Source organism: Chiloscyllium punctatum, chromosome 13, assembly GCF_047496795.1.
Source record: "Chiloscyllium punctatum isolate Juve2018m chromosome 13, sChiPun1.3, whole genome shotgun sequence".
Lineage (NCBI taxonomy): Eukaryota > Metazoa > Chordata > Chondrichthyes > Orectolobiformes > Hemiscylliidae > Chiloscyllium > Chiloscyllium punctatum.
Window position 1 is genome coordinate 92,673,287 of NC_092751.1, and position 25,213 is coordinate 92,698,499.

General features: G+C 52.8%; 1 protein-coding gene and 1 long non-coding RNA gene across 5 annotated transcripts in view; one reads left to right on the top strand and one right to left on the bottom strand.

The window, feature by feature from the left end:
• LOC140484662 (uncharacterized) overlaps positions 1-25,213 on the bottom strand; it is a 120,382-nt gene that overhangs the window by 48,037 nt on the left and 47,132 nt on the right. Inside the window, exons 3-4 of one of the 4 annotated variants that reach the window (XR_011962308.1) lie at positions 18,580-18,635; positions 17,649-17,727 (exon numbers count right to left, since the gene is read on the bottom strand). This is a non-coding gene — a long non-coding RNA (uncharacterized lncRNA). Of the gene's footprint in view, positions 1-17,648; positions 17,728-18,565; positions 18,636-25,213 lie in introns of all 4 variants that reach the window. The other 3 variants (XR_011962310.1, XR_011962307.1, XR_011962306.1) reach the window with 3 other exon arrangements.
• Positions 22,279-25,213, top strand: part of adam8a (ADAM metallopeptidase domain 8a) — a 44,514-nt gene continuing 41,579 nt past the window's right edge. The window contains exons 1-2 of the mRNA XM_072583244.1: positions 22,279-22,653; positions 23,195-23,304. Of these exons, the coding sequence (XP_072439345.1) occupies positions 22,602-22,653; positions 23,195-23,304 (162 nt within the window). The 5' untranslated portion in view covers positions 22,279-22,601. The remainder of the gene's footprint in view (positions 22,654-23,194; positions 23,305-25,213) is intronic.

Sequence of the window (25,213 nt, forward strand, 5' to 3'; positions counted from 1 at the left end):
AGGGGAGAGACAGTCCTGCAGCGCGCCGGCGGCGCTGCCCCTCTCCAAGGGACGGGCCCACGGGACCCACCAACGATCCCGCACCGCGGCCTGACCTGCCCAACAACGACGACGAGGGCCGCGGTGCGGGCGTCGACAAAGGACCCTTTACTGGGTCGCCGAGCGGCGGAGGGGAGGTAGGTATTATCCCCGCTCCTCCCTCCCAGACTGTTTTTCCGGGAGCCTTGGCCCTGGGGGACGATCTTTTCCTGGGGGATGACCATTTCCCCGAGGAGCCAGGCGTCCCGGTGTCGGGAGGAGAGCGGGGCCCCGAGCCTCCGCCGCCCGACAACCCGAACTCGGGGCGTTCCGGGACGGGGTGCGCCGAGGAAGGTACCGCCGGTGACCCTGGGGGTGGGGTCGCCGGGGGTTCGAGGCCGGTTGGCGGCGCCGGACCAGCCCCCATCCTCTCGGTGGGGGAGGGGTCGGCGACCGAGGGCGACCTCCTGGAGGAGGGTTCGGGATCGGTGGCGGACACCGGGGACGACGCGGACTCCGTCTGCAGTGACGTTTTTGAGTCCCAGGTGCCCCCCGCCGATCTCCCCCTCATCCCCCTCGAGGAACTCCGGGAATTTGTCGAGGAAACTCGAGGTCGCCGGGATAGAGCCCAACTGGCGCTCGACCGCTGGAGCTCTTTTGAAAAAGTTTATTGGTCGGCCCACGCTGCTCGCCAGGCGCCTGGGCTCGACGTCAACGAGCGAAAGCGTGTCAGGAACTTCCTGGGGGCACTCCTGGTGAGGGCGAGGGACTCCTGTGCCCCTCCCTCGTCCTCCCAGTAATTGTACTTGTTTTTTAACTGTACTGGTGGTGGTAGCACAATGCTTCCGACATGGAGACTACTATAGCCAGCCTCAACATCAACGGCAGCAGGGAGTCACAGCGCAGATTCCAGACCCTCTCGGTCCTTCGGGACGGGAGGTATGCGGTGTGCTTCCTGCAAGAAACCCACACTACCCCGGGAGACGAAGCCACCTGGCTCCTGGAGTGGCGAGGGGGGGTCTACATGAGTCACCTCACCCGCAGATCTGGCGGGGTGGCTATCCTGTTGGCCCCGCATTTTCAGCCCGAGATCTTGGGGGTCAGGGAGCCGGTGCCAGGCCGTTTGCTTCACCTGACGGTTCGGCTGGGGGGCGCGATGCTTCACTTGGTGAACGTATACGCTCCCCTGGCCGGGCCGAGGCAAGCGAGCTTCTTCGAAGAACTGTCCACTCATCTGGCTTCCATCGACGAGAACCAGTGCGTCGTCCTCGGGGGAGATTTTAACTGCGTCCTCGAGGGCAGGGACCACGGCGGTACCCGCACTGGCTGCGCGTCGGGGAAGAGGTTGGGGGACTTGGTCAAGTCCTTCGACCTGGTGGACGTCTGGCGGACTCTCCATCCCGACTCCATCGCCTTCACCTTCGTGAGGCCTGGGGTCGGAGCGTCCAGAATCGACCGCCTGTACGTTTCGCGGGCGTACGCCTCCTGTTTTCCGAAGGCCTCCACGCGGCAGGTGTCGTGCACGGACCATCACCTGGTGTGGGCGGAACTCCTTCCGTTCGGCGCCAGGCTCGGCTCCGCGTACTGGCACTTTAACAACCTGCTGCTGGAGGACGAGCGGTTCCGGGACTCGTTTCGTCGTTTCTGGGCCGGCTGGAGAAGGAAGCGGGGAAGCTTCCCCTCCCTGAGGCTATGGTGGGACGTGGGCAAGGCTCACGTCCGCGTCTTCTGTCAGGAGTACGCGAGGGGGTCGACCAAGAGGCGGAAATCCAGGATCGTGGAGTTGGAGAGGGAGATGCTCGACCTGGAGTCACGCCTCGGTCAGCCCGACGCGGACCCGGCCCTGCGCGGGGTGTACGAAGAGAAGAAGGCCGCGCTCCGGGACCTGCAGCTCGTCGGGGCTCGGGGCGCGTACGTGAGGTCGCGGATCCAGCTCCTGCAGGACCTGGACCGCGGCTCCCCCTTCTTCTACTCGCTGGAAAAAAGGCGCGGCACCCGTCAGCAGCTCCTTGTGCTGCTGGCCGACGACGGGTCCCTCGTCTCGAATCCGGAGGGCGTCAGGGCCCACGTCCGAGACTATTACACGGCTCTGTTCTCTCCGGATCCGTCCAGCGAGGACGCTCGCAGAGTTCTGTGGGAGGACCTGCCGCAGCTCGGCCCGGAGGACGCCGGAAGGCTCGACGCTCCCGTCACTTTAGAGGAGCTGACCGGCGCCCTCGACCGGCTCTCGAGGGGCAAAACCCCGGGGCTGGACGGGCTGACTGTGGAGTTCTTCAGGGCGTTCTGGGACGTCCTGGGGAACGACTACGCACAGGTCCTGGGGGAGTGTCTAAATGCCGGACAGCTGCCCCTTTCTTGGCGCAGGGCGGTCATCGTCCTGCTGCCGAAGAAGGGGGACCTTCGTTCTTTGAAGAACTGGCGTCCGGTCTCCCTCCTCAGCACGGATTACAAGATTTTCGCCAGGGTGTTGTCTTCTCGCCTGGCTTCCGTGCTGGCCCACATGATTCACCCGGACCAGTCCTACACGGTCCCGGGCCGGAGGATACACGACAACGTCCACCTGGTCCGGGACCTGATCCATTTCTGTCGACGGGCTGGTCTGCCGAGCGCCTTCCTGTCTCTCGACCAGGAGAAGGCGTTCGACAGGGTCGATCACGAGTACCTGCTCGGGACTCTGCGGGCGTTCGGGTTCGGGACGCGGTTCGTCGCCCGGATCCGACTTTTGTACGCCGCCGCAGAGTGTCTGGTTAAAGTTAACGGGTCCCTGACGGCGCCCCTTCGCTTCGGGAGAGGAGTGCGTCAAGGCTGCCCCCTGTCCGGCCAGCTGTATTCCCTGTGCGTGGAGCCTTTCCTGCGCCTCTTGCGGAGGAGGTTGTCGGGGCTGGTTCTGCGCGGCGCGGGCACGGGGGTGGTCCTCTCGGCCTACGCCGACGACGTGCTCCTCACTTTCACCGACCCGGCTAGGATGCGCGAGTGCCAGGCCGTGTACTCTGCGGCGTCTTCCGCCAGGATCAACTGGGCCAAGTGTTCCGGACTACTGGTCGGCCCGTGGCGGGTGGACTCTCTGCCGGAGGAGTTACGGGGGTTCAGCTGGAGTACCACCCATCTCCTCTACCTGGGGGTCTACCTCAGCCCGGCTGAGGAATCCTGGCCGGCCAACTGGCAGGAGCTGGAGGCCAAAGTCTCGGCTCGCCTAGGCCGCTGGACAGGACTGCTCCGAGTGCTATCTTACAGGAGTCGAGTGCTGGTCATAAACCAGCTGGTGGCCGCCATGCTGTGGTACCGGCTGGTCACTTTGGTCCCTCCTCCTGGCTTTGTCGCTGACATCCAGAGAACGTTGGTCGACTTCTTCTGGGACAAAAAGATGCACTGGGTCGCCGCGCAGGTTCTGAGTCTCCCTATCGAGGAGGGCGGTCAGTCGCTGGTGTGCGTCCGCACCCAGGTCCCGACGTTCCGCCTTCAGACCTTGCGGCGATACCTTTACGTCGAGCCTCCTCCTAGGTGGTGCGCCCTGGCGACGTATTTTTTCCGCCAGGTGCGTAACCTCAACTACGACACGCAGCTCCTGTTCGTCGACCGTGACGGTTTGGAGGTCGCCCTCAAGGTGCTGCCTGTCTTTTACCAGGACCTGATCACTGTCTGGAACATGGTCGAATCGCGTCGCGCCTACCCTCCGGCTGGAGTAGCGGCTGTCGTCAGGGAGCCGTTGCTCAGGAATCCGCACCTCCGTACTCGCGGGTTCGAGTGGCTGTCGGAGGGGAGGGCCGTGACGGCGAGGGCGACCAGGGTCGGGGACGTGCTGGGTGCCGGGGGCCTGGGCTGGACGCTGCCGCAGGACATAGCGAGCAGGGCAGCGGTAGACGTCCGGTACGTGGCCACCGCCATCCGACCCCTTAAAACGGCGGTGCTCGGACCCGACGTAGTGCACCGGTTGGAGGACGCTCAGGTGTGCGGTGGGATCCCGTCCGCGCTCACCCCGGCCCAGACGGAATTTCACATTGGCCCCAAGGTCCCGTACTTCCCGCGGGAGCCTGTGCCCCACAACCTGAGCCGCCTCCGGAATTTTTGTTTTGTTCCTTTCAAAGATGTAAAAAGGAAGGCCCTGTATCGACTGCTGCTGCACACCGTCCACCTCTTCTCCCTCATCCACCGTCCGGACACGCCTTGGCGTGCCCATTTGCCACCGGGCGGTGGAGATCCCCAGTGGAGGGCTCTCTACGCGGGAGTCCTCCCCCTTTCTCTCGGGGATCTGGGGTGGAGGGTGCTGCACGCAGCAGTCCCCTGCAACCGCAGATTGCGGTGGTTCACGGACTCCCAGCCCAACTGCTTGTTCTGTGGCGCTGTGGAGTCCGTGGACCATGTCTATATTGGGTGTGGGCGTTTGCACTCCCTTTTTGATTTCCTCAAAAACCTTCTCCTCTGTTTCTGGCTGCACTTCAGTCCCACGCTCCTGATCTTCGGGCACCCGGTACGGAGGAGGGAGGGCAGGTCCGAGGACCTCCTCGTGGGTCTGCTCCTGGGCCTGGCCAAACTGGCCATCAACAGGTCCAGGCAGCGGGCCGTGGAGGGGGTCGTTAGGGCCGACTGCCTGCCCCTCTTCCGGGGTTACGTTAGAGCCCGGGTGTCCTTGGAGAAGGAGCACGCGGTGTCCACCAACACCCTGGAGTTGTGACTGGCCACTTGAGTGTTTCCTTCCCTTCTGGAGAGATTGGACCATTAAAAAAGAAAAAAATATATAAACAGGGGATTCACATTAAAACACAATATTGTATACATACATTGCAAACAGTTAATAAAATGAAATTAGAGTTCATTCCAGTCAAAAAAAAAAGAACAGGAGTTCTCTAACTATTTTGATTTAGTCCCTACCCTCCCCTCCACTGTTTTGCTCACACAGCATTGCCCTGTGGTTTGAAGGGCAGTGCTTGTCACTGGCCACTCGGGTGTCTTTCCTATCTTCCTGGTGGTGGAAATTGAATAAAGATTCGTACACTTTGTGTCTTTCACTGTGTCTCACACCTGCACACACACACCATGGGTGCTGGGGAAAAAAATAAGCACTACCGCACTTAGGCGGTAGTGTGGGGGTTAAATTGAAAAAAAGAAAAAAAAAAGAACAGGAGTTCTCTAACTATTTTGATTTAGTCCCTACCCTCCCCTCCACTGTTTTGCTCACACAGCATTGCCCTTGTCACTGACCACTCGGGTGTTTTGCCTATCTTGGGAAGTTGGATCTGTGTGTGTACGTGCAAGGACTCTCCTCCTCCTTGAAGGGGACTCTCCCTGTTGCTGCCCGAGGCCTGCCTCCACCTTCGCTGCCTGGGACTCGCCCTGGGGCCCCTCCCCAGGACCTCCACCACTGCTGCTGTTGTTGTTGCCTGAGGCCTGCCTCTACATCTGCTGCCTGGGACTCAATTTTGGGGCTGCCTGGGACTTGCCTTGGGGACCCTCCCCAACAGGTCTGCCCCACACCGCTGCGACCGAGGGCCTACCTGGGACTCGCCTGAGGCCTGCCTCCACCGCTGTTGTCACCTGAGGCAGGTCTCCACCGTCGCTGCTTAGGGCTCTCCCAGCGATGTCCACCACTGCTGCTGCCAGAGGACCGACTCCACCACCGGCAGCAGAGGATGGCGAGCCCGAAGGTCGCGGGGCCCAGCCGCACCTACGCCGGGGTAGCCGCTGCCTTAGGCTCGGCTGGCCCAGCCCCGGCTGCAAACCACACCCCCTTCAGGCACCTCACAAAACGCCTGGGGGTCAAGGCCTATCCCCACCCGAACATGACCATCGAGGCCTGCAGCAAGGCCATGGCTAGTGTGGTCGGCCCACTGGCCATAGTTGCTGCGGCCCGGATGTACGGAAAGGCCGTATTTTTCCTGAGGACCGAGCAGGCGGTCCACCTGGCCGTGGAGAGGGGGCTCACTGTGGGCGGGACACATTTGCCTGTCGACCCTCTGGAGGTTACGGCCCAGAGGGTCGTGATCTCCAACGTCCCGCCCTTTATTGCCAGCGAGCTCCTTCTCCCCCACCTCACCACCTTGGGGGAGATCCGGTCAGGGATCCAGCCGCTCCTGCTCGGTCTGAAGGACCCCGCCCTCCGGCACATCTACTCCTTCCGTCGCCAGGTGTTTATTTGCCTGGCCCGGGAGGAGGTCACAGAGGGCTCCTTTACCCTCCTCCACGAGGGCGCGGCCTACTGCGCCTTCTGGACGGCGGACGGAGTGCGGTGCCACCTGTGCCGCGAGGTGGGGCACATTAGAAAAAACTGCCCCACCCAGAAGGCCGCCCAGCCCTCACCCACGGCTGCCGGTGGTGCCGCCGTGCCCACTCCCCCTCCCCCACAGTCAACACCGCAGGCCCCGGCACCGGAGCCTGAGCCGGAGGCTACCGATACTCCAGCCTCCGGCAGGGAGGGGGGTGAGCGTCCAGCCGGCCGGAAGGCGCTCAGGAAGGCGCGACGCGTCAGGCCCGCCCACGGGGAGACCACCCTATCCCCATCCCCGACACTCAGCCCACAACCTGCCCCGCCCCGGCACGACAATGCCCTTGCGGCCGTGCCAGCGTCGCCCCGGCGCGGGAACCCTGACCCCCGAACCCGTAACCGACCCTGACCCCACATCTACCCCCCCACCCTGATAGAGAAACCCCTGGGGCTGCGACGCCCGCCCCGGGCACTGCAACACCTGGCCCCGGGGACCCCGAGCCCGAGCCCAAGCCCCGCCCCGCCACACCCTGGCACTAACCTCGGGGGGACCACCGCTGCCCAATCTCCCGCAGCGACCGTGTCTCCGGGCCCCGGAGAGGGAACTGGGCCCCTGCCCCGCCTGCCGTCACCTGATAAACCAGGGGCGGGGCAGGAAGTGACACGGCTGACCCTCCCCACCCTGGCCACGCCCCCTGCCTTCCCCCAGCCAATCGTATTCCGGGAAAGGCTGGGGGGAGGGGCTTCAGGCCCCATGACCAACAAGGCGGGCGGGGAGGATAAGGCCCATAAATCCCCCCCTGTCTCTCTGGGGAAGAGGGGCTGGCCCTTGGAGGGGAGAGACAGTCCTGCAGCGCGCCGGCGGCGCTGCCCCTCTCCAGGGGACGGGCCCAAGGTACCCCCTAACGATCCCGCACCGCGGCCTGACCTGCCCAATAACGACGACGAGGGCCGCGGTGCGGGCGTCGACAAAGGACCCTTTACTGGGTCGCCGAGCGGCGGAGGGGAGGTAGGTGTTATCCCCGCTCCTCCCTCCCAGACTGTTTTTCCGGGAGCCTTGGCCCTGGGGGATGACCTTTTCCTGGGGGATGACCTTTTCCCCGAGGAGCCAGGCGTCCCGGTGTTGGGAGGGGAGCGGGGCCCCGAGCCTCCGCCGCCCGACGACCCGAACTCGGGGCGTTCCGGGACGGGGTACGCCGAGGAAGGTACCGCCGGTGACCCTGGGGGTGGGGTCGCCGGGGGTTCGAGGCCGGTTGGCGGCGCCGGGCCAGCCCCCATCCTCTCGGTGGGGGAGGGGTCGGCGACCGAGGGCGACCTCCCAGAGGAGGGTTCGGGATCGTTGGCGGACACCGGGGACGACGCGGACTCCGTCTGCAGTGACGTTTTTGAGTCCCAGGTGCCCCCCGCCGATCTCCCCCTCATCCCCCTCGAGGAACTCCGGGAATTTGTCGAGGAAACTCGAGGTCGCCGGGATAGAGCCCAACTGGCGCTCGACCGCTGGAGCTCTTTTGAAAAAGTTTATTGGTCGGCCCACGCTGCTCGCCAGGCGCCTGGGCTCGACGTCAACGAGCGAAAGCGAGTCAGGAACTTCCTGGGGGCACTCCTGGTGAGGGCGAGGGACTCCTGTGCCCCTCCCTCGTCCTCCCAGTAATAGTATTTGTTTTTAAACTGTACTGGTGGTGGTAGCACAACGCTTCCGACATGGAGACGACTATAGCCAGCCTCAACATCAACGGCAGCAGGGAGTCACAGCGCAGATTCCAGACCCTCTCGGTCCTTCGGGACGGGAGGTATGCGGTGTGCTTCCTGCAAGAAACTACCCCGGGAGACGAAGCCACCTGGCTCCTGGAGTGGCGAGGGGGGGTCTACATGAGTCACCTCACCTGCAGATCTGGCGGGGTGGCTATCCTGTTGGCCCCGCATTTTCAGCCCGAGATCTTGGGGGTCAGGGAGCCGGTGCCAGGCTGTTTGCTTCACCTGACGGTTCGGCTGGGGGGCGCGATGCTTCACTTGGTGAACGTATACGCTCCCCTGGCCGGGCCGAGTCAAGCGAGCTTCTTCCAAGAACTGTCCGCTCATCTCGCTTCCATCGACGAGAACCAGTGCGTCGTCCTCGGGGGAGATTTTAACTGCGTCCTCGAGGGCAGGGACCACGGCGGTGCCCGCACTGGCTGTGCGTCGGGGAAGAGGTTGGGGGACTTGGTCAAGTCCTTCGACCTGGTGGACGTCTGGCGAAATCTCCATCCCGACTCCATCGCCTTCACCTTCGTGAGGCCTGGGGTCGGAGCGTCCAGAATCGACCGCCTGTACGTTTCGCGGGCGTACGCCTCCTGTTTTCCGAAGGCCTCCACGCGGCAGGTGTCGTGCACGGACCATCACCTGGTGTGGGCGGAACTCCTTCCGTTCGGCGCCAGGCTTGGCTCCGCGTACTGGCACTTTAACAACCTGCTGCTGGAGGACGAGCGGTTCCGGGACTCGTTTCGTCGTTTCTGGGCCGGCTGGAGAAGGAAGCGGGGAAGCTTCCCCTCCCTGAGGCTATGGTGGGACGTGGGCAAGGCTCACGTCCGCGTCTTCTGTCAGGAGTACGCGAGGGGGTCGACCAAGAGGCGGAAATCCAGGATCGTGGAGTTGGAGAGGGAGATGCTCGACCTGGAGTCACGCCTCGGTCAGCCCGACGCGGACCCGGCCCTGCGCGGGGTGTACGAAGAGAAGAAGGCCGCGCTCCGGGACCTGCAGCTCGTCGGGGCTCGGGGCGCGTACGTGAGGTCGCGGATCCAGCTCCTCCAGGACCTGGACCGCGGCTCCCCCTTCTTCTACTCGCTGGAAAAAAGGCGCGGCACCCGTCAGCAGCTCCTTGTGCTGCTGGCCGACGACGGGTCCCTCGTCTCGGATCCGGAGGGCGTCAGGGCCCACGTCCGAAACTATTACACGGCTCTGTTCTCTCCGGATCCGTCCAGCGAGGACGCTCGCAGAGTTCTGTGGGAGGACCTGCCGCAGCTCAGCCCGGAGGACGCCGGAAGGCTCGACGCTCCCGTCACTTTAGAGGAGCTGACCGGCGCCCTCGACCGGCTCTCGAGGGGCAAAACCCCGGGGCTGGACGGGCTGACTGTGGAGTTCTTCAGGACGTTCTGGGACGTCCTGGGGAACGACTACGCACAGGTCCTGGGGGAGTGTCTAAATGCTGGACAGCTGCCCCTTTCTTGGCGCAGGGCGGTCATCGTCCTGCTGCCAAAGAAGGGGGACCTTCGTTCTTTGAAGAACTGGCGTCCGGTCTCCCTCCTCAGCACGGACTACAAAATCTTCGCCAGGGTGTTGTTTTCTCGCCTGGCTTCCGTGCTGGCCCACATGATTCACCCAGACCAGTCCTACACGGTCCCGGCCCGGAGGATACACGACAACGTCCACCTGGTCCGGGACCTGATCCATTTCTGTCGACGGGCTGGTCTGCCGAGCGCCTTCCTGTCTCTCGACCAGGAGAAGGCGTTCGACAGGGTCGATCACGAGTACCTGCTCGGGACTCTGCGGGCGTTCGGATTCGGGACGCGGTTCGTCGCCCGGATCCGACTTTTGTACGCCGCCGCAGAGTGTCTGGTTAAAGTTAACGGGTCCCTGACGGCGCCCCTTCGCTTCGGGAGAGGAGTGCGTCAAGGCTGCCCCCTGTCTGGCCAGCTGTATTCCCTGTGCGTGGAGCCTTTCCTGCGCCTCTTGCGGAGGAGGTTGTCGGGGCTGGTTCAGCGCGGGCACGGGGGTGGTCCTCTCGGCCTACGCCAACGACGTGCTCCTCACTTTCACCGACCCGGCTGACCTGGGGAGGATGCGCGAGTGCCAGGCCGTGAACTCGGCGGCGTCTTCCGCCAGGATCAACTGGGCCAAGTGTTCCGGGCTACTGGTCGGCCCGTGGCGGGTGGACTCTCTGCCGGAGGAGTTACGGGGGTTCAGCTGGAGCACCACCCATCTCCTCTACCTGGGGGTCTACCTCAGCCCGGCTGAGGAATCCTGGCCGGCCAACTGGCAGGAGCTGGAGGCCAAAGTCTCGGCTCGCCTAGGCCGCTGGACAGGACTGCTCCGAGTGCTATCTTACAGGAGTCGAGTGCTGGTCATAAACCAGCTGGTGGCCGCCATGCTGTGGTACCGGCTGGTCACTTTGGTCCCTCCTCCTGGCTTTGTCGCTGACATCCAGAGAACGTTGGTCGACTTCTTCTGGGACAAAAAGATGCACTGGGTCGCCGCGCAGGTTCTGAGTCTCCCTATCGAGGAGGGCGGTCAGTCGCTGGTGTGCGTCCGCACCCAGGTCGCGACGTTCCGCCTTCAGACCTTGCGGCGATACCTTTACGTCGAGCCTCCTCCTAGGTGGAGCGCCCTGGCGACGCATTTTTTCCGCCAGGTGCGTAACCTCAACTACGACACGCAGCTCTTGGTCGTCGACCGCGACGGTTTGGAGATCGCCCTCAAGGTGCTGCCTGTCTTTTACCAGGACCTGATCACTGTCTGGAACATGGTCGAATCGCGTCGCGCCTACCCTCCGGCTGGAGTAGCGGCTGTCGTCAGGGAGCCGTTGCTCAGGAATCCGCACCTCCGTACTCGCAGGTTCGAGTGGCTGTCGGAGGGGAGGGCCGTGGCGGCGAGGGCGACCAGGGTCGGGGATGTGCTGGGTGCCGGGGGCATGGGCTGGACGCTGCCGCAGGACATAGCGAGCAGGGCAGCGGTAGATGTCCGGTACGTGGCCACCGCCATCCGACGCCTTAAAACGGCGGTGCTCGGACCCGACGTAGTGCACCGGTTGGAGGACGCTCAGGTGTGCGGTGGGATCCCGTCCGCGCTCACCCCGGCCTGGACGAAATTTCACATTGGCCCCAAGGTCCCGTACTTCCCGCGGGAGCCTGTGCCCCACAACCTGAGCCGCCTCCGGAATTTTAATTTTGTGTCTTTTAAGGATATAAAAAGGAAGGCCCTGTATCGATTGCTGCTGCACACCGTCCACCTCTTCTCCCTCATCCACCGTCCGGACACGCCTTGGCGTGCCCATTTGCCACCGGGCGGTGGGGATCCCCAGTGGAGGGCTCTCTACGCGGGAGTCCTCCCTCTTTTTCTCTCGGGGATCTGGGGTGGAGGGTGCTGCACGCAGCAGTCCCCTGCAACCGCAGGTTGCGGTGGTTCACGGACTCCCAGCCCAACTGCTTGTTCTGTGGCGCCCGTGGACCATGTATATATTGGGTGTGGGCGTTTGCACTCCCTTTTTGATTTCCTCAAAAACCTTCTCCTCTGTTTCTGGCTGCACTTCAGTCCCACGCTCCTGATCTTCAGGCACCCGGTACGGAGGAGGGAGGGCAGGTCCGAGGACCTCCTCGTGGGTCTGCTCCTGGGCCTGGCCAAACTGGCCATCAACAGGTCCAGGCAGCGGGCCGTGGAGGGGTTCGTTAGGGCCGACTGCCTGCCCCTCTTCCGGGGTTACGTTAGAGCCCGGGTGTCCTTGGAGAAGGAGCACGCGGTGTCCACCAACACCCTGGAGTCGTTCAGGGAGAGGTGGGCGCCGCAGGGAGTGGAGTGCATCATTTCTCCCTCCAACTCTATTTTGATTTAGTCCCTACCCTCCCCTTCACTGTTTTGCTCACACAGCATTGCCCTGTGGTTTGAAGGGCAGTGCTTGTCACTGGCCACTCAGGTGTTTTTCATATCTTCCTGGTGGTGGAAATTGAATAAAGATTCGTGCACCTTGTGTCTTTCACTGTGTCTCACACCTGCACACACACACCATGGGTGCTGGGGAAAAATAAGCACTACCGCAGTTAGGCGGTAGTGTGGGGGTTGGAAAAAATATATATATATAAACTGGAGATTACTACTGCACTTAGGCGGTAGTAAAAGAAGACAAAAAAAAGAGAAGAAAAAAATAAACAGGGGATAGTACGCGGTGTCCACCAACACCCTAAAAAGAAAAAATAGACTGCTGCTGCACACCGTCCACCTCTTCTCTCTCTCTCATCCACCGTCCGGACACGCCTTGGCGTGCCCATTTGCCACCGGGCGGTGGGGATCCCCAGTGGAGGGCTCTCTACGCGGGAGTCCTCCCCCTTTCTCTCAGGGATCTGGGGTGGAGGGTGCTGCACGCAGTGGTCCCCTGCAACTGCAGATTGCGGTGGTTCACAGACTCCCAGCCCAACTGCTTGTTCTGTGGCGCCGTGGAGTCCGTGGACCATGTATATATTGGGTGTGGGCGTTTGCACCCCCTTTTTTGATTTTCTTAAAAACCTCCTCCTCTGCTTTTGGTTGCGCTTCAGTCCCACGCTCCTGATCTTCGGGTAGCCGGTACGCAGGAGGGAGGGCAGGTCTGAAGACGTCCTCGCGCGTCTGCTCCTGGGCCTGGCCAAACTGGCTATCAACAGGTCCAGGCAGCGGGCCGTGGAGGGGGTCATTAGGGCTGACTGCCTACCCCTCTTCCGCGGTTACGTTAGGGCCTGGGTGTCCTTGGAGAAGGAGCACGCGGTGTCCACCAACACCCTGGAGTTGTTCAGGGAGTGGAGTGCATTATTTCCCCCTCCAACTCTATTTTGATTTAGTCCCTGCCCTCCCCCATTTGATCACACAGCATTGTCTTTTGTGAAGGGCACTGCTTGTCACTGGCCACTCGGGTGTTTCTTTTCTTCCTGGTGGTGGAAATTGAATAAAGATTCGTACACCTTGTGTCTCTCACTGTGTCTCACACCTGCACGCATACTGGGTGCTGGGGTAAAAATAAGCACTACCGCAGTTAGGTAGTAGGGTGGGGGTTAATTTTATATTAACAAAAAAGAGTGTCAGAGGTTCTGTTCACACTGAGAGCTGGCTCTGAGGGAGCTAGATCACTGTCCGGGTCTCTCCACCTATAAATAAAGGCTGATGGGATTCCAGTCTCTGTGGAATTATTTCAGAGACCTTAGTGAAACAAAGACGGTACAGAGGGGGTTTGACAGGGTGGGTGGGTGGGGAGAGATTGTTTATCACTGTGGGAGAATCTCAAACCATAAGGCATAACCTCATTTCATACAGAGGTAAGGAGGAATTGTTTTCTATCACAGGATGGTGAATCTGTGGAAATCTTTACTGCAAAGGGCTGTTGAGGCTGTGTTATTAAGTAAAATTAGGCTGAGATAGACAGATTTCTAAACACAAAGGGAATCAAGAGCTAAAGGTATAAGGCAAGAATGTGAAGTTAATGATTATAAAATGAGTCAAAGAGTTATAGAGATGTTTAGCACAGAAACAGACCCTTCATTCCAATTTATCCATGTCGACTGGATATCCTAAATTAATCTGAGACCAAGACCAACCACACAGACACACTCCATTTGTAGCAAGGCCTACATATCATAAAGGGCTGCTAGGCAAAGTTGAACCGAATCATGGGTAACAGTTCATCCCAGCCCGATGAGCTCAATGCATTCTAAACTCACTTTGATCTGAAGGTCAGTAAAAAGATGTCACCTATACCACAGACATGGATATACCTGAACCAGTGGTCACTGCCACAGACATTAGATCAACCTTCTTGAGAGTGAACCCATGGAAAACGTCAAGCCTGGATGGATCCCCTGGCTGTGTATTCAGATCATATGCGAACCAGCTGGCGGGAATATTTGCAGACACCTACAATCTCTCCTTACTTCAATCGGAAGTTCTCACCTGCTTCAAGAAGACCAGCATCATTCAGGTACCAAAGGGAAATCAGGCACCATGCCTTAATGATTATTGCCTGGTAGCTCTGACCTCTGTACTTGTGAAATGTTTTGAGCGGTTAGTCATGACTCACATCAGCTCCAGTCACCAGATTGCCTTGATCCTTTGCAATTCGTCTACCAGTGTGACAGATCCACAGCAAAGTCAATTTTTATGGCCCTATACTCATCCCTGGAACATCTGGATAACAAAGATACCTACATCAGGCTCCGACTATGGTTCTGTCTTCAACACTATAATTCCAAACAAACTCATCTCCAATTTCTGAGACCTAAATCTCTGCTCTCTCCTTTATAACTGGATTATTGTTTTCTAATCCATAGACTGCAATCAGTAACATTAGGTGACAACAGCTCCTCCACCATAATCCTCAACACTGGTGTTCCACAAAGCAGTGTACTCAGCCCCCTACATACTCCTTATACACTCACGAATGTGTGGCCAAATTCCACCCCAACTCCATTTACTAATTTGCTGATGACACTACTGTTATAAGTCGGATCTCAAATAACGATGAGGCACAATACAGGAAAGAGATTGAGTGTTTAGCATCATGGTGTAAAGACAGCAATCTGTTCATCAATGTAAGCAAAACAATGGAGCTGGTCATTGACTTCAGGAAGTGGAGTGGAGGTCATGCCCTTGTCTGCATCAATGGTGCTGAGGTGGAGATGGTAGAAAGCATCAAGTTCCTGAAAGTGATGATCACTAACAATCTGTCCTGGTCCACCCATGTCAAAGCAACAGTCAAGAAAGCACAACAACGTCTCTATTTTCTCAGGAGGCTAAGGAAACTTGGCATGTCCACAAAGACAGTTACCAATTATTTATTATAATGCACTATAGGAAACATTCTAACTAGATGCATCACAGTTTGGTTTGGCAAGTGCTATTCCCAAGACTGCAAAGAAACTACAGAGAGTTGTGAACACAACCCAGTCCATCACACAAACCAGCCTTCCATCCATTGACTCCATCTATACTTCCCATTGCCTCGGGAGGGCAACCAACATAACTAAAGACCTTTCTCACCCCGGTTATACTTTCTTCCACCCTCTTCTGTTTTCTGAAGATATCAAAGTTTGAATACATGTATGAATATGTTCAAGAACAGCTTCTTCCCTGCTGTTATCAGATTTCTGATTGAATCTCTTAAATGTTAATCTTGATCCCTCTCTCTGCACTTTCTCTGTGGTTGTAATACTGTATTCTGCACTCTGTTCTGCTTCCCTGATTCACGTTGTTTGGGTATGATATGCCCATAAAGCACACAAAACAACACTTTTCACTGTATTCAGTACACATGACAACAGTAAATCAATCAATCACAGCAGGTATCTGGTGACTGCAATTTGTCAAATTTGCTTTTTAACAAGGTCCCTGTAAACTTCATGACTGCCACCCTCCACAATCTTTCATTGATGCATGTCTGCAGGAGCAAACATGAGCCTCGCCATACATCAAGCTGCTCTTGGACCAACTCATGAACCACTTCAGCCCTTTAAAGCTTGACATTGGAGTTTAAGGACATGTATGACTACGACACTTCTGCTGGTTGCTTTGTGTGCAGCGACACATGCATTTGATTCATCTACACAGGATGCAGCTTATGGCTCTTAGTTTGACTTGTTAGCACTCACGTACTTTGTACTTATTTAGAAGTCAGTAACATTTTTATGGTTAATAGCAATCACTTAGCACACATTCACGGACTTAAGCGCTGACCTACGGGCTTCCAGAATCTGTGACTTGCATTGCATTTTCGGAAAAGCCAGGCAATTTGTCACATTGGGGACCACTGAACTGTCATGGGGGTGGAATGTCGCTGTGTGGATCCATGTGACATTAACATCACATCTGCAGTTCAATAGAAAACACACTGCCTGTGCTTCAAGCAAATAGCAATGTGTCAAAGTCAAAGGGGAGCAATCCTTAGTGGAGATAGGAAGCATTGCTGTCAGCTGGGAAATACTACCACAGTCAGCCAAGGGGCTCATGTGATTCCAGTCCAGAGGGCTGGTCTTACCAGTTCAGAAATCTTTGTCCTTGTTGTCAGGGGATTAGAATTCAGTCAGTCTAATAAATCACATTAAACCAATCCCAGGATTACGCACAGGTTAGACAGAGTGCTGCTCGGGCCGGGGTAGAGGGGTGGATTTTTCCTGCAATGAGTTGCAACGATGGATTAAATATGATGGAAGAGCATCTGATGGTGATGCATGAATGGATGCAGTGTCCCTGGTGAGTGAGTAGGAAGTACAGAGGGAAGGAAGCGTTAGTAACTGGGAAGGGTGACGTGGGTGGAGCCCTTACATTGATACAATGCATACGATGCTGAGATTTGTAGTCCATGAGCCTTGATGAGCTGTGTCTGCAATGGCACACTTACTAAGTGAAATGTGGCCTTGTGAGAATGAGGTGGTGGAGAGAAGATGGCAGCACTTACCCTTGCAAACCATTGAAGATTGTTGACCTTCTCCTTGCACCGCTGGGTTGTCCCTTTCGACCTAGAACACAACACTGACCCGAGCTGCAAGTCAAGTTGTTGATGTCTTGCTTGGATCGTGTGGCCTTCTTTAACAATCAGCTCGGAAAAGACACCTTCCTCTCCACCAAGACACCCAGGTCCCTGCAAACTTACCTTTCCTCTGAGTCATATCCTTGAGAACCACAATGGGAGGGGTGGTTCATGGCTTACAGTGACTGAAGTGTGTTTAACTGAGCATTAAGTATAGTGTCAGCAATGAGTAAATTTTAGAGTTGGATTTTAGATTTTATTGTCACATACTCAAGTACAGAACACAGTGAAAAGTGTATAATGTCCCCACGCATTATGCCATATGAGGTACTAAGGTACCTAGGAATCAAAAAAGCTAGGGTACCAAAGTAGTCAGAGAAAAGAGAGTTGAAATGTTAAGCATTACTTCATAGCATAGTAGAAAAATAGAAATAGGTAATAGTTTACATTAAAGTCTTTCATAGTTCAAACTAGGAAAATAAGGGAATATGTTAAAAGTTTAGCATTCCACACTGTAGGGAATCTAATCTAATCAAAGTACAAAAGCTCCTACTATTTGAGACCCTGATAAAGTCACTCAAGAACCCAGGTATACAATTAATGAGGCAAGAGGTGAAAGACTGTGTGACAAATGTTGCTGTGAGCCATGGCATGAATCTCACTCGGTAAAACACTTTGATTGAAATTGGGAAAATTGTATCCATAGTCGTTTCATCATTCCTTTCAATACGTTCCTGAACTGAAATTACAAAGCACTTGAATAAAGTAATTAAGCCTACAAGTCTTAGGGTGAGTATTTCTATGTCAATGCTATGATTCACAGTTATGATTTGACTTCTCATGATTACTGTTGAATTAAAAGCCTTCCTTTCAGGAGCTTTCAGGGTGGGGCTACAATTACAGATAATGGCATTTAAGCTTCCTCTGTCAGGTCAAAACGCATTTCCAAAGCATGGGACATGTGGCCAGACCCAATGCAATTACTGCGTTGATAATTCTTTTCCGGGAAGTTGTTGGAACACAATTACTGAAGTGGCCATGTCCTATAGATAATGTATTTCCTGATACCTAAGCTTAAAGACAAAGGAAATCCTTTCAGAAGTAGCCATTAAAGGGGCCAAGATTGGGTTTTGTACAAATAAAACCAACTTTTTTTAACTAAATAGTGTACAATCTTCCTTCCTGAAAGTATTGACTCACATAGAGTACTGTTCCACAGGTGGTGCCCCTCACTCAAAATCTTGGCCAGGTCTCAGTCCTTTACTTGTGAGCCTTGAATCTAAGGGTAAGAAAATTATAACATTTGCAGGAGTTGTTAGAAGGAATGACATACGAAGATTCGAGGGAGAAGATTTGTGGCATGGTGACTCAGTGGTTAGCACTGCTGCCTCACGGGACCAGGGTACAATTCAAGCCTCGGCTGACTGTGTGGAGTTTGCACATTCTCCCCATGTCTACATGGGTTTCCTCTGGCTCCTCCAGTTTCCTCCCACAGTCCAAACATGCAGGTTAGGTGGATTGGCAATGCTAAATTGCCTGTAGTGTCCAGAGATGTGTAGGTTTAGGTGGATTAGCTGTGGAGAATGTGGGGTGGGTCTGGGTGAGATGCTCTTTGGAGGGGCAGTGTGAACTTGATGGGCTGAATGACCCCGTAGGGATTCTATGGAAATGCAGAGAAAGAATCATTTTTTTGTTTAATTTGATCAACAAATAGGAGAAAGTGAGGACTGCAGGTGCTGGAGATCAGAGTTGAAAAGTGTGGTGCTGGAAAAGATGGGAGAGCTCATGCTCGAAACATTGTCTCTCCTGCTCCTCGGATGCTGCCTGACTGGTTGTGCTTTTCCAGCATCACATTTATCAGGGAATAGGTTAGAATCATAAACTAGTTACAGCATTGAAGGAGATTTTTCAACTCGTGTCTAAGCCAGCTCTCCACAAGATTAACTCAGTTATATACTCAATTGCCTTTTCCCCACAGCCTTGTAATTTTTTACTCATGAAATAAATCTAATTCCCTAATGAAAGCTTTGCTTCAAGCTGCCTCTACCTCACTGTCAGACAGCACATTCCAGATTCTAATCACATGTTGCATTAAATGAAATTGTTCCTCACGTTACCTTTGGTTCTTTACCTTAAATCGCTGTTGACTTTTCTTCCAATAGAGTGGACTTGACCCCTGTAGGGATTCTATGGAAATACAGAGAAAGAATCATTTTTTTGTTTAATTCGATCAGCTGGAGATCAGAGCTGAAAAGTGTACAGTTTTAACGTGAACTCTACCCAGATCCCTCACGAAGTTGAACACTTTCATCAAAGTTCTGTCTCAACATTCTGTGAGGAGAACAGCCATCCTTCTCCAATCTATCTGCCTGACTGAAACCCCTCATCCCCGAAACTATTTGTGAAGCTTTTCTACACGCTCTCTTCACATCTGTCTTAAAGTGCCTAGAATTTGAGACAATGCTCCAGTTGAGGCTGAACCAGGTTCACCTTTGATAGAATTTTCCCTTCCCTGGTGTATGGCAAGTATGGTGACCTTCTAAGGTCTAGGACTATGTGCTGAGGGACACAGTAAAGCTTGGGGCAGCTGCCGCCTAGGCACAGTAGGGAAAAGCTACAGTCTGAGATCTTTCTGCCAAAGTTAAGTGGGAGTCTGTTTAGTTATTGGAGCCCCTGGTTCCTCAAATATGTAAATATGACCTTGTAAAAGTAAGAAATTCATTTGGTTTGTTTGTCGGATAGAGTCAAACTCCAATGTTTCTTTGTTTCTTCTTATGCAACTGTACAGAACTGAACTGCTTTTGTAATTATGTATGTATATAAAGAGTTTTTTTATAGGTTAAGTATATTTTTGAAATTTAAAAAAGTATGGTAATAAAATGCAGAGAGAATGGAAAAAAAGAAAGACTCTCAACATTGAGAAAGATGTTGCCCTTTTTCCCTTGAAGCTTTGAATGGTAATTTTACCGCGGAGTGAAGATCAGCTTATTCCCATACATTAGCACCCCATTAAAACCCCAAATTGTCTCATTTATATCCTACTTCCAATTCTGTATCCAAAATAATGAGTGGAATAGATAGAGCCAATAGCCAGAGACTTTTCCCCATGGCATGATTGACTGGTACGAGGAGTCATTGTTTGAAGATATTGGGAGGAAAGTATAAAAGAGACGTCAGAGGTAGGTTCTTTACGCAGAGAGTTGTGAATGCATGGAATGCGTTGTCAGCTGTGGTGGTGGAAGCAGAGTCATTGGGGACATTTAAGTGACTGCTGGACATGCACATGGATAGCAGTGAGTTGAGGGGTGCGTAGGTTAAGTTACTATATTTTACATTAGGATTAACCTCGGCACAATATCGTGGTCCAAAGGGCCTGTTCTGTGCTGCACTTTTCTATGTTCTATGTTCTCCTCTCCTCCTGAGCAACTACTGTAAATGGCACAACTACTGTAAAACATGCAAAATTGAATGGGCGCCTGACAGCTACAGCTCACCAAATGTCTGTCTCTGACCATGCTGCCATTGCTTCTTCTGCACAGCATCCCTGCAGGCTCCACGGCCATCATCCCGCGTGGCCCTACATCCATGCAATTCCACATCAGCAAACTGCCAGCCTCTGACCAATTCAGGCCTTCAACACTTCACTTTGGAGTTGAGGCACACCTATGATTTGCAGGCTTCTGCCAGATTGCTTTATGGACAGAACATAGCCACAGATCGCATGCAAGGGATGCTTTTACACTGATATGCACATGTGCTTCTTTTCAGCTATGATTGTAATGAACATCAGAGCAAGCTCAGGGGGCTGAATTGCCTACTCCTGCTCCTAGTTCTTTTTATGGGAGAAAGTTTGCTTCCGTTCTGCTCACTGACTTTTGCACTTACTTGGAGGCTGCGAGACTCTACAGTTTAGTTCGCTTTTGAGTGCAGAGGAACAGGTATGCAACTTGTCAGACTGCAGATGGACATGTCTCTGTATGCAACTGTGCTACATCAACATCAGTGCTGTAGAATGTGCCAGCAGCTTACATGACAATGTCCTGAATGTGCTTCAAACAAATGGCAAAGCATCAAAATCAAAGTGGGATTGCAGGGACTACAATCAGTCAAGGGTCATCTGATTACAGGGGATTGACCGTCATCAGTTCTGTAGGTCTAGTGCAAGCCATCCAGAAGTTACAGGTAGGTCAGTCAGGATGCTGTTGAGTCATTAGTTGGGGGGAGTTGCAGTAGTTTTTCCTATTACATGAGACAAAAGGAGGCATTGAGTCATAAACCTGCACTGTTGATTGCCCTGCACAGATGATTTATAAAATTTTAAAAAATATGTTCAGTAAGAATTCAGACAAAATCAGTTGTCCTAGTTGGGATACTTTTAATGGGCTTATATTTCTATAATGGGAGGATGCCCTTCTATGATATATAATTGAAAAATCTAAAAGATTAGATTCCCTACAGTGTGGAAACAGGTCATTTGGCCCAACAAGTCCACACCAACCCTTCAAAGAGTAACCCACACAGACCCATTTCCCTCTGGCTAATGCACCTACCACTTTGGCAATTTAGAATGGCCAATCCACCTGATCTGGATTGTGGGAGGAAACCCTTTGCAGACACAGGGAAAATGTGCAATCTCCACACAGACCGTTGCCCAGGGCTGGAAACAAACCCAGGTCCCTGGCACTGTGAGGCTGCAGGGCTAATCACTGAGCCACCGTACCGCTGGACTTGACAGCTTTACAGATCAAAGAACAATGGACAAGCTGCCCAGTTAAAATCATTATCTTATAAGTTTGTATTTGTAGTTTTTCTCTACTAAAGCTGAATTCATAATTAAGTAGAAATTACTGGTAGAATTTTGACTGTGCAGAAAAAGGCCATTCAGCCCACTGTCAATGCCAGCTCCCTATGGAGCAATCCCACTTATCCCATCCCCACCCCCAATAGCCTTACAAGTGTACTTCCTTCTAGCATTATCCAATTTCATCTGTAAACATTAGATTGTCCACACTTCCAAAACTATGTGGGCAGCATTTTGGAGTGGAATGGAAAGTCGATATGTACAACTGCCACCATCCAGCAAAAATCAGAATACTGCACACACTGGAAAGCATCCAGTAGGTCATTCAACAACTGTGGTGGGACTAACTGGAGAGTTAGCATTCTCTAGACATTTGTTTCTATCCCCACAGCTGCTGTGTGACCTGCAGAGTGTTTTCAGTTTTTGTGTCAAGATTCGATTCTCCTGAGTTTGCCACTTTCTACTCTTTTTTTTTAGTGATTTGACGTTTTTTTTTGCTATGTCAGCAAAACACACTGCTCTCCTCCAGGCCTCTACCCATTATCCACTAGGAGGTGCGAGAGAGTCGCACCAGACAAATTCTCTTTGCATCTGAGGGAAGCTGCTGTCCTCGCTGTAATATGGGGCGTGATGTGTGTTACAAGGGTCCCCTGGCTTTCTTATTCTCAGCATCAGGAACGTTTTGTAACAACTTTTGTTAAACGCTCTCACCAAGGGCTAAGTGCTGTTTACAAGTTGAAAAGCATTGAGGGGCGGAGTCCTTTGAAAATAAAACTCAATTGATGTGTAGCCTCTGTCCTGATTATGAGATCTGGCAGCCAAGACATGACTCTAATCGTCCTGCACTCCGGGCCCTTCCTGAGTGTTTGGTCAGGCTTACACACAAAATATTTCTTAACTATTTTCAAACTGGGGCTGGTCTGGGAGTACTGGGTGTGGATCTGGATCCCATTCTGTCTGTTTTATTTCTGACTTACCCTAACCTCAAAACTTCTTTCTTTAAAGAACCGTTCCCTCCCCTGGTGTCCACGCTCCACCTCCAAGCACCTCTTTCCTCATAGTCAGAGCCACCCTTTCACACACCTTTTAGGACTACCGCCTCACTAAAGAAAACGGTCAAGAAACAAATCTTAGTTTTTAAAAAAGCGGTGAAACTACCTAAGTTTCACTCTAACCTCCACCCACTTCTGACTAATTGGGGTCCTGTCGATTGATTGGATTAATGTTGAACATTCCGACAGCCAGGCGGGGCTTGTGTCAGTGAGTCAGTCTTAGTGTAACAGTGAGTGATCTACATTCAGGGATAGTTAACGGTGTGCCCAGAAGGAGACAGAGGTCTGTCTTACAGCAGAATGCACTGGGTTCTTGTTACTCACGTCTCATTGATCGTGTGCTCGACATATGGTGAGTTTAAATTATTGCATTATTTGTTGATGTGCCATATTCAACAGAAGTAGAGTTTCGTTTAAAAAAAAATCTCCGTTTAGTTATTGTATTGAAACCTACTTTTGACTCCATCCCTCTAGCCCGTTTGCTGATCCTATTATTAAAGCCAACTGTTAAAACTTTAAACAGTGAATACGTTCTTCGCAAACTATTTTGGAAACCATCTCCTAATTAAATCTGCAATTGGCATATCTGCGTTTTCGTCAATGAAATATGTTTAATATTACCAGATTTATTAGGGGAGATAAACGTACTTGATTTTTAGGACTTTACACTAGAGTTGTATTTTATATGGTGTAATGCGAAGTATATATCCGCAATCATCTGCACAAATCTTAAATGTTAAAAGAAACACTGATGGTTGACAGATTTGCCATTAAATTATAATTTGTTATTTATGCATTTCAATGAAACTTTTACTGCAGTGTTATTAATTAGTTACAGATACACAATGTGTGGGTTGTCCCTAACCCGCTGAATTGCTGTTTTCTTTCTGCAGCTGCTTGTTCTCCCGGGTCTGACCCACTTTCTGGAGTGGTGAAGTATGAAATAGTGAAACCTCGTTTAGTGGACAGCATCCTGACGAAAAGGGACCTGTCCCCATCAGAGGTGAGGATATAAAACAACACACTTAAGGGCATGATTACAGTAAATGTGTGGAACTTCTGTAAATGACTGGGGGAGTCGGGTTAGAGCAGTCAGAAACAGGACAATGTAAGTGAGACAGATGTAAAGCTATAAGGAAGTATGGGGAAGCTAGTTAAGGTATTGAGCAGCCAAGGTATTCTGGCCAGGAAGGCCTCAACTTTGGTGTGTGATGTTGACTTACTCAATATCTGTGGTCCCAAGAAACCTGCGCTTAGAACAGAGCAGCGAGTTGGTCAGAGTCTCCCTGCTCGATGGTAAACTAGACATGGCAACTTTCTGGGTATAAACAATGACTGCAGATGCTGAAAACCAAATATTGGATTAGTGGTGCTGGAAGAGCACAGCAGTTCAGGCAGCATCCAACGAGCAGCGAAATCGACGTTTCGGGCAAAAGCCCTGATGAAGGCTCGTTGGATGCTGCCTGAACTCCCATGGCAACTTTCTGGGCCATTCAAACTTGTACCATTCAATTCTGAGGGCCATCTAAAAGCAGTTAGAATAGTGTGTTTAAACAGAAGGTTTCCTACATGGAACTCAACAAAGAATTCCAAGTGGTAAGCAGCTGACCTTTGATTCCTTGATGGGAGATTGAGAACTAGATTTTGTAGTCATGTGTACTCAAGTACAGGAGTACAGTGAAAAGTGTACAAAGTTGCCATCTTAAAATACAAAACCAAAATTTTGTTAAAAAATGAGAAGAAATAGAATAAATCAAACAAAAAGAAAAATGTCCAGTTCTGAAAATCCTTATCCAAAATAGAAGGAGAAAGTCCAGGTTTTAAAATCTGCTCTCCCTCGGCCTAGCCTGGAGTTCTGGTCTGCCTCCTCGAGCATGCTCCACCAAATGCCAGGAGCAGCTAACTCATTTGTTACCACTGCTGCACATGCTCAGGAGGCTGGGCCCACTCTCACCTTGTCAAAGACGCCAAAAAAGACTTATTTTAAAGAGGGGAAAAAAAGAAAAAGAGCAAAAGTAAAAGAAAAAAGAAAGCAGATAGGAGCGGGCAGGCGCCGGGCCAAGACCCAAATACACCACTGCTGCTCCAATCAAAGATAACGGTAGGGAAATTAGAATGTTGAGGTTTAGGTGGCAATCTTTCAAATAGTTTTTGATATTGAAGTTTTGCCAGATGCTTGGAAAGTGACCTGAAGCATGGTCCTATAAACAAAGGGGTCCAATGTGTAACTGTGAACTAGTTAGACTAACGTCCACAGTGGATCAGCTTCTGGAAGCAAGGCCAAGTGTATAGCTACCTGGAAAACCTGGTTAACTTAGGACAGCCAATGCAGATTTACAAAATTGGAGAAAGTGAGGACTGCAGATGGTGGAGAGTCAGCATTGAAAATGTGATGCTGGAAAAGCACGGCAGGTCAGACAGCATCCGAGGAGCAGGAGGGTCAATGTTTCGGGCATAATCAATTCATCAGAATGGACTTGCGACACAGATTGATAAAAGGCATGGTGGTATTGTGGTAATGTCACTGGACTGGTAATCCAGAAACTCAGGCTAATGTTTTGGGAATGTGTATTTGATTCTTCCCATCATGAGGGAGAGTGAAATTTTAATTCTAACAAAATGCTGACCTAAAAGTGACTGTGTACCAACTGTTGGTGGTTCACGAAGGTTCACTAAGGTCCCTTTTAGATAAGGAAATCTACTGTTCTTCCATGGTCTGGCCTACATTGACTCCAAACCCACAGCGATGTGGTTGACTTTAACTGTCCTTTGGGCAATTAGGGATGGGCAATAAATACTGGCCTAGCCAGTGACACCTACATGCCATTAACAAATATAAAATAAAAAACTGACACATTTTATGAAAAAAAGTAATTCAATACAGTACTGTTTGAGGCTTGCTAATTAAACAA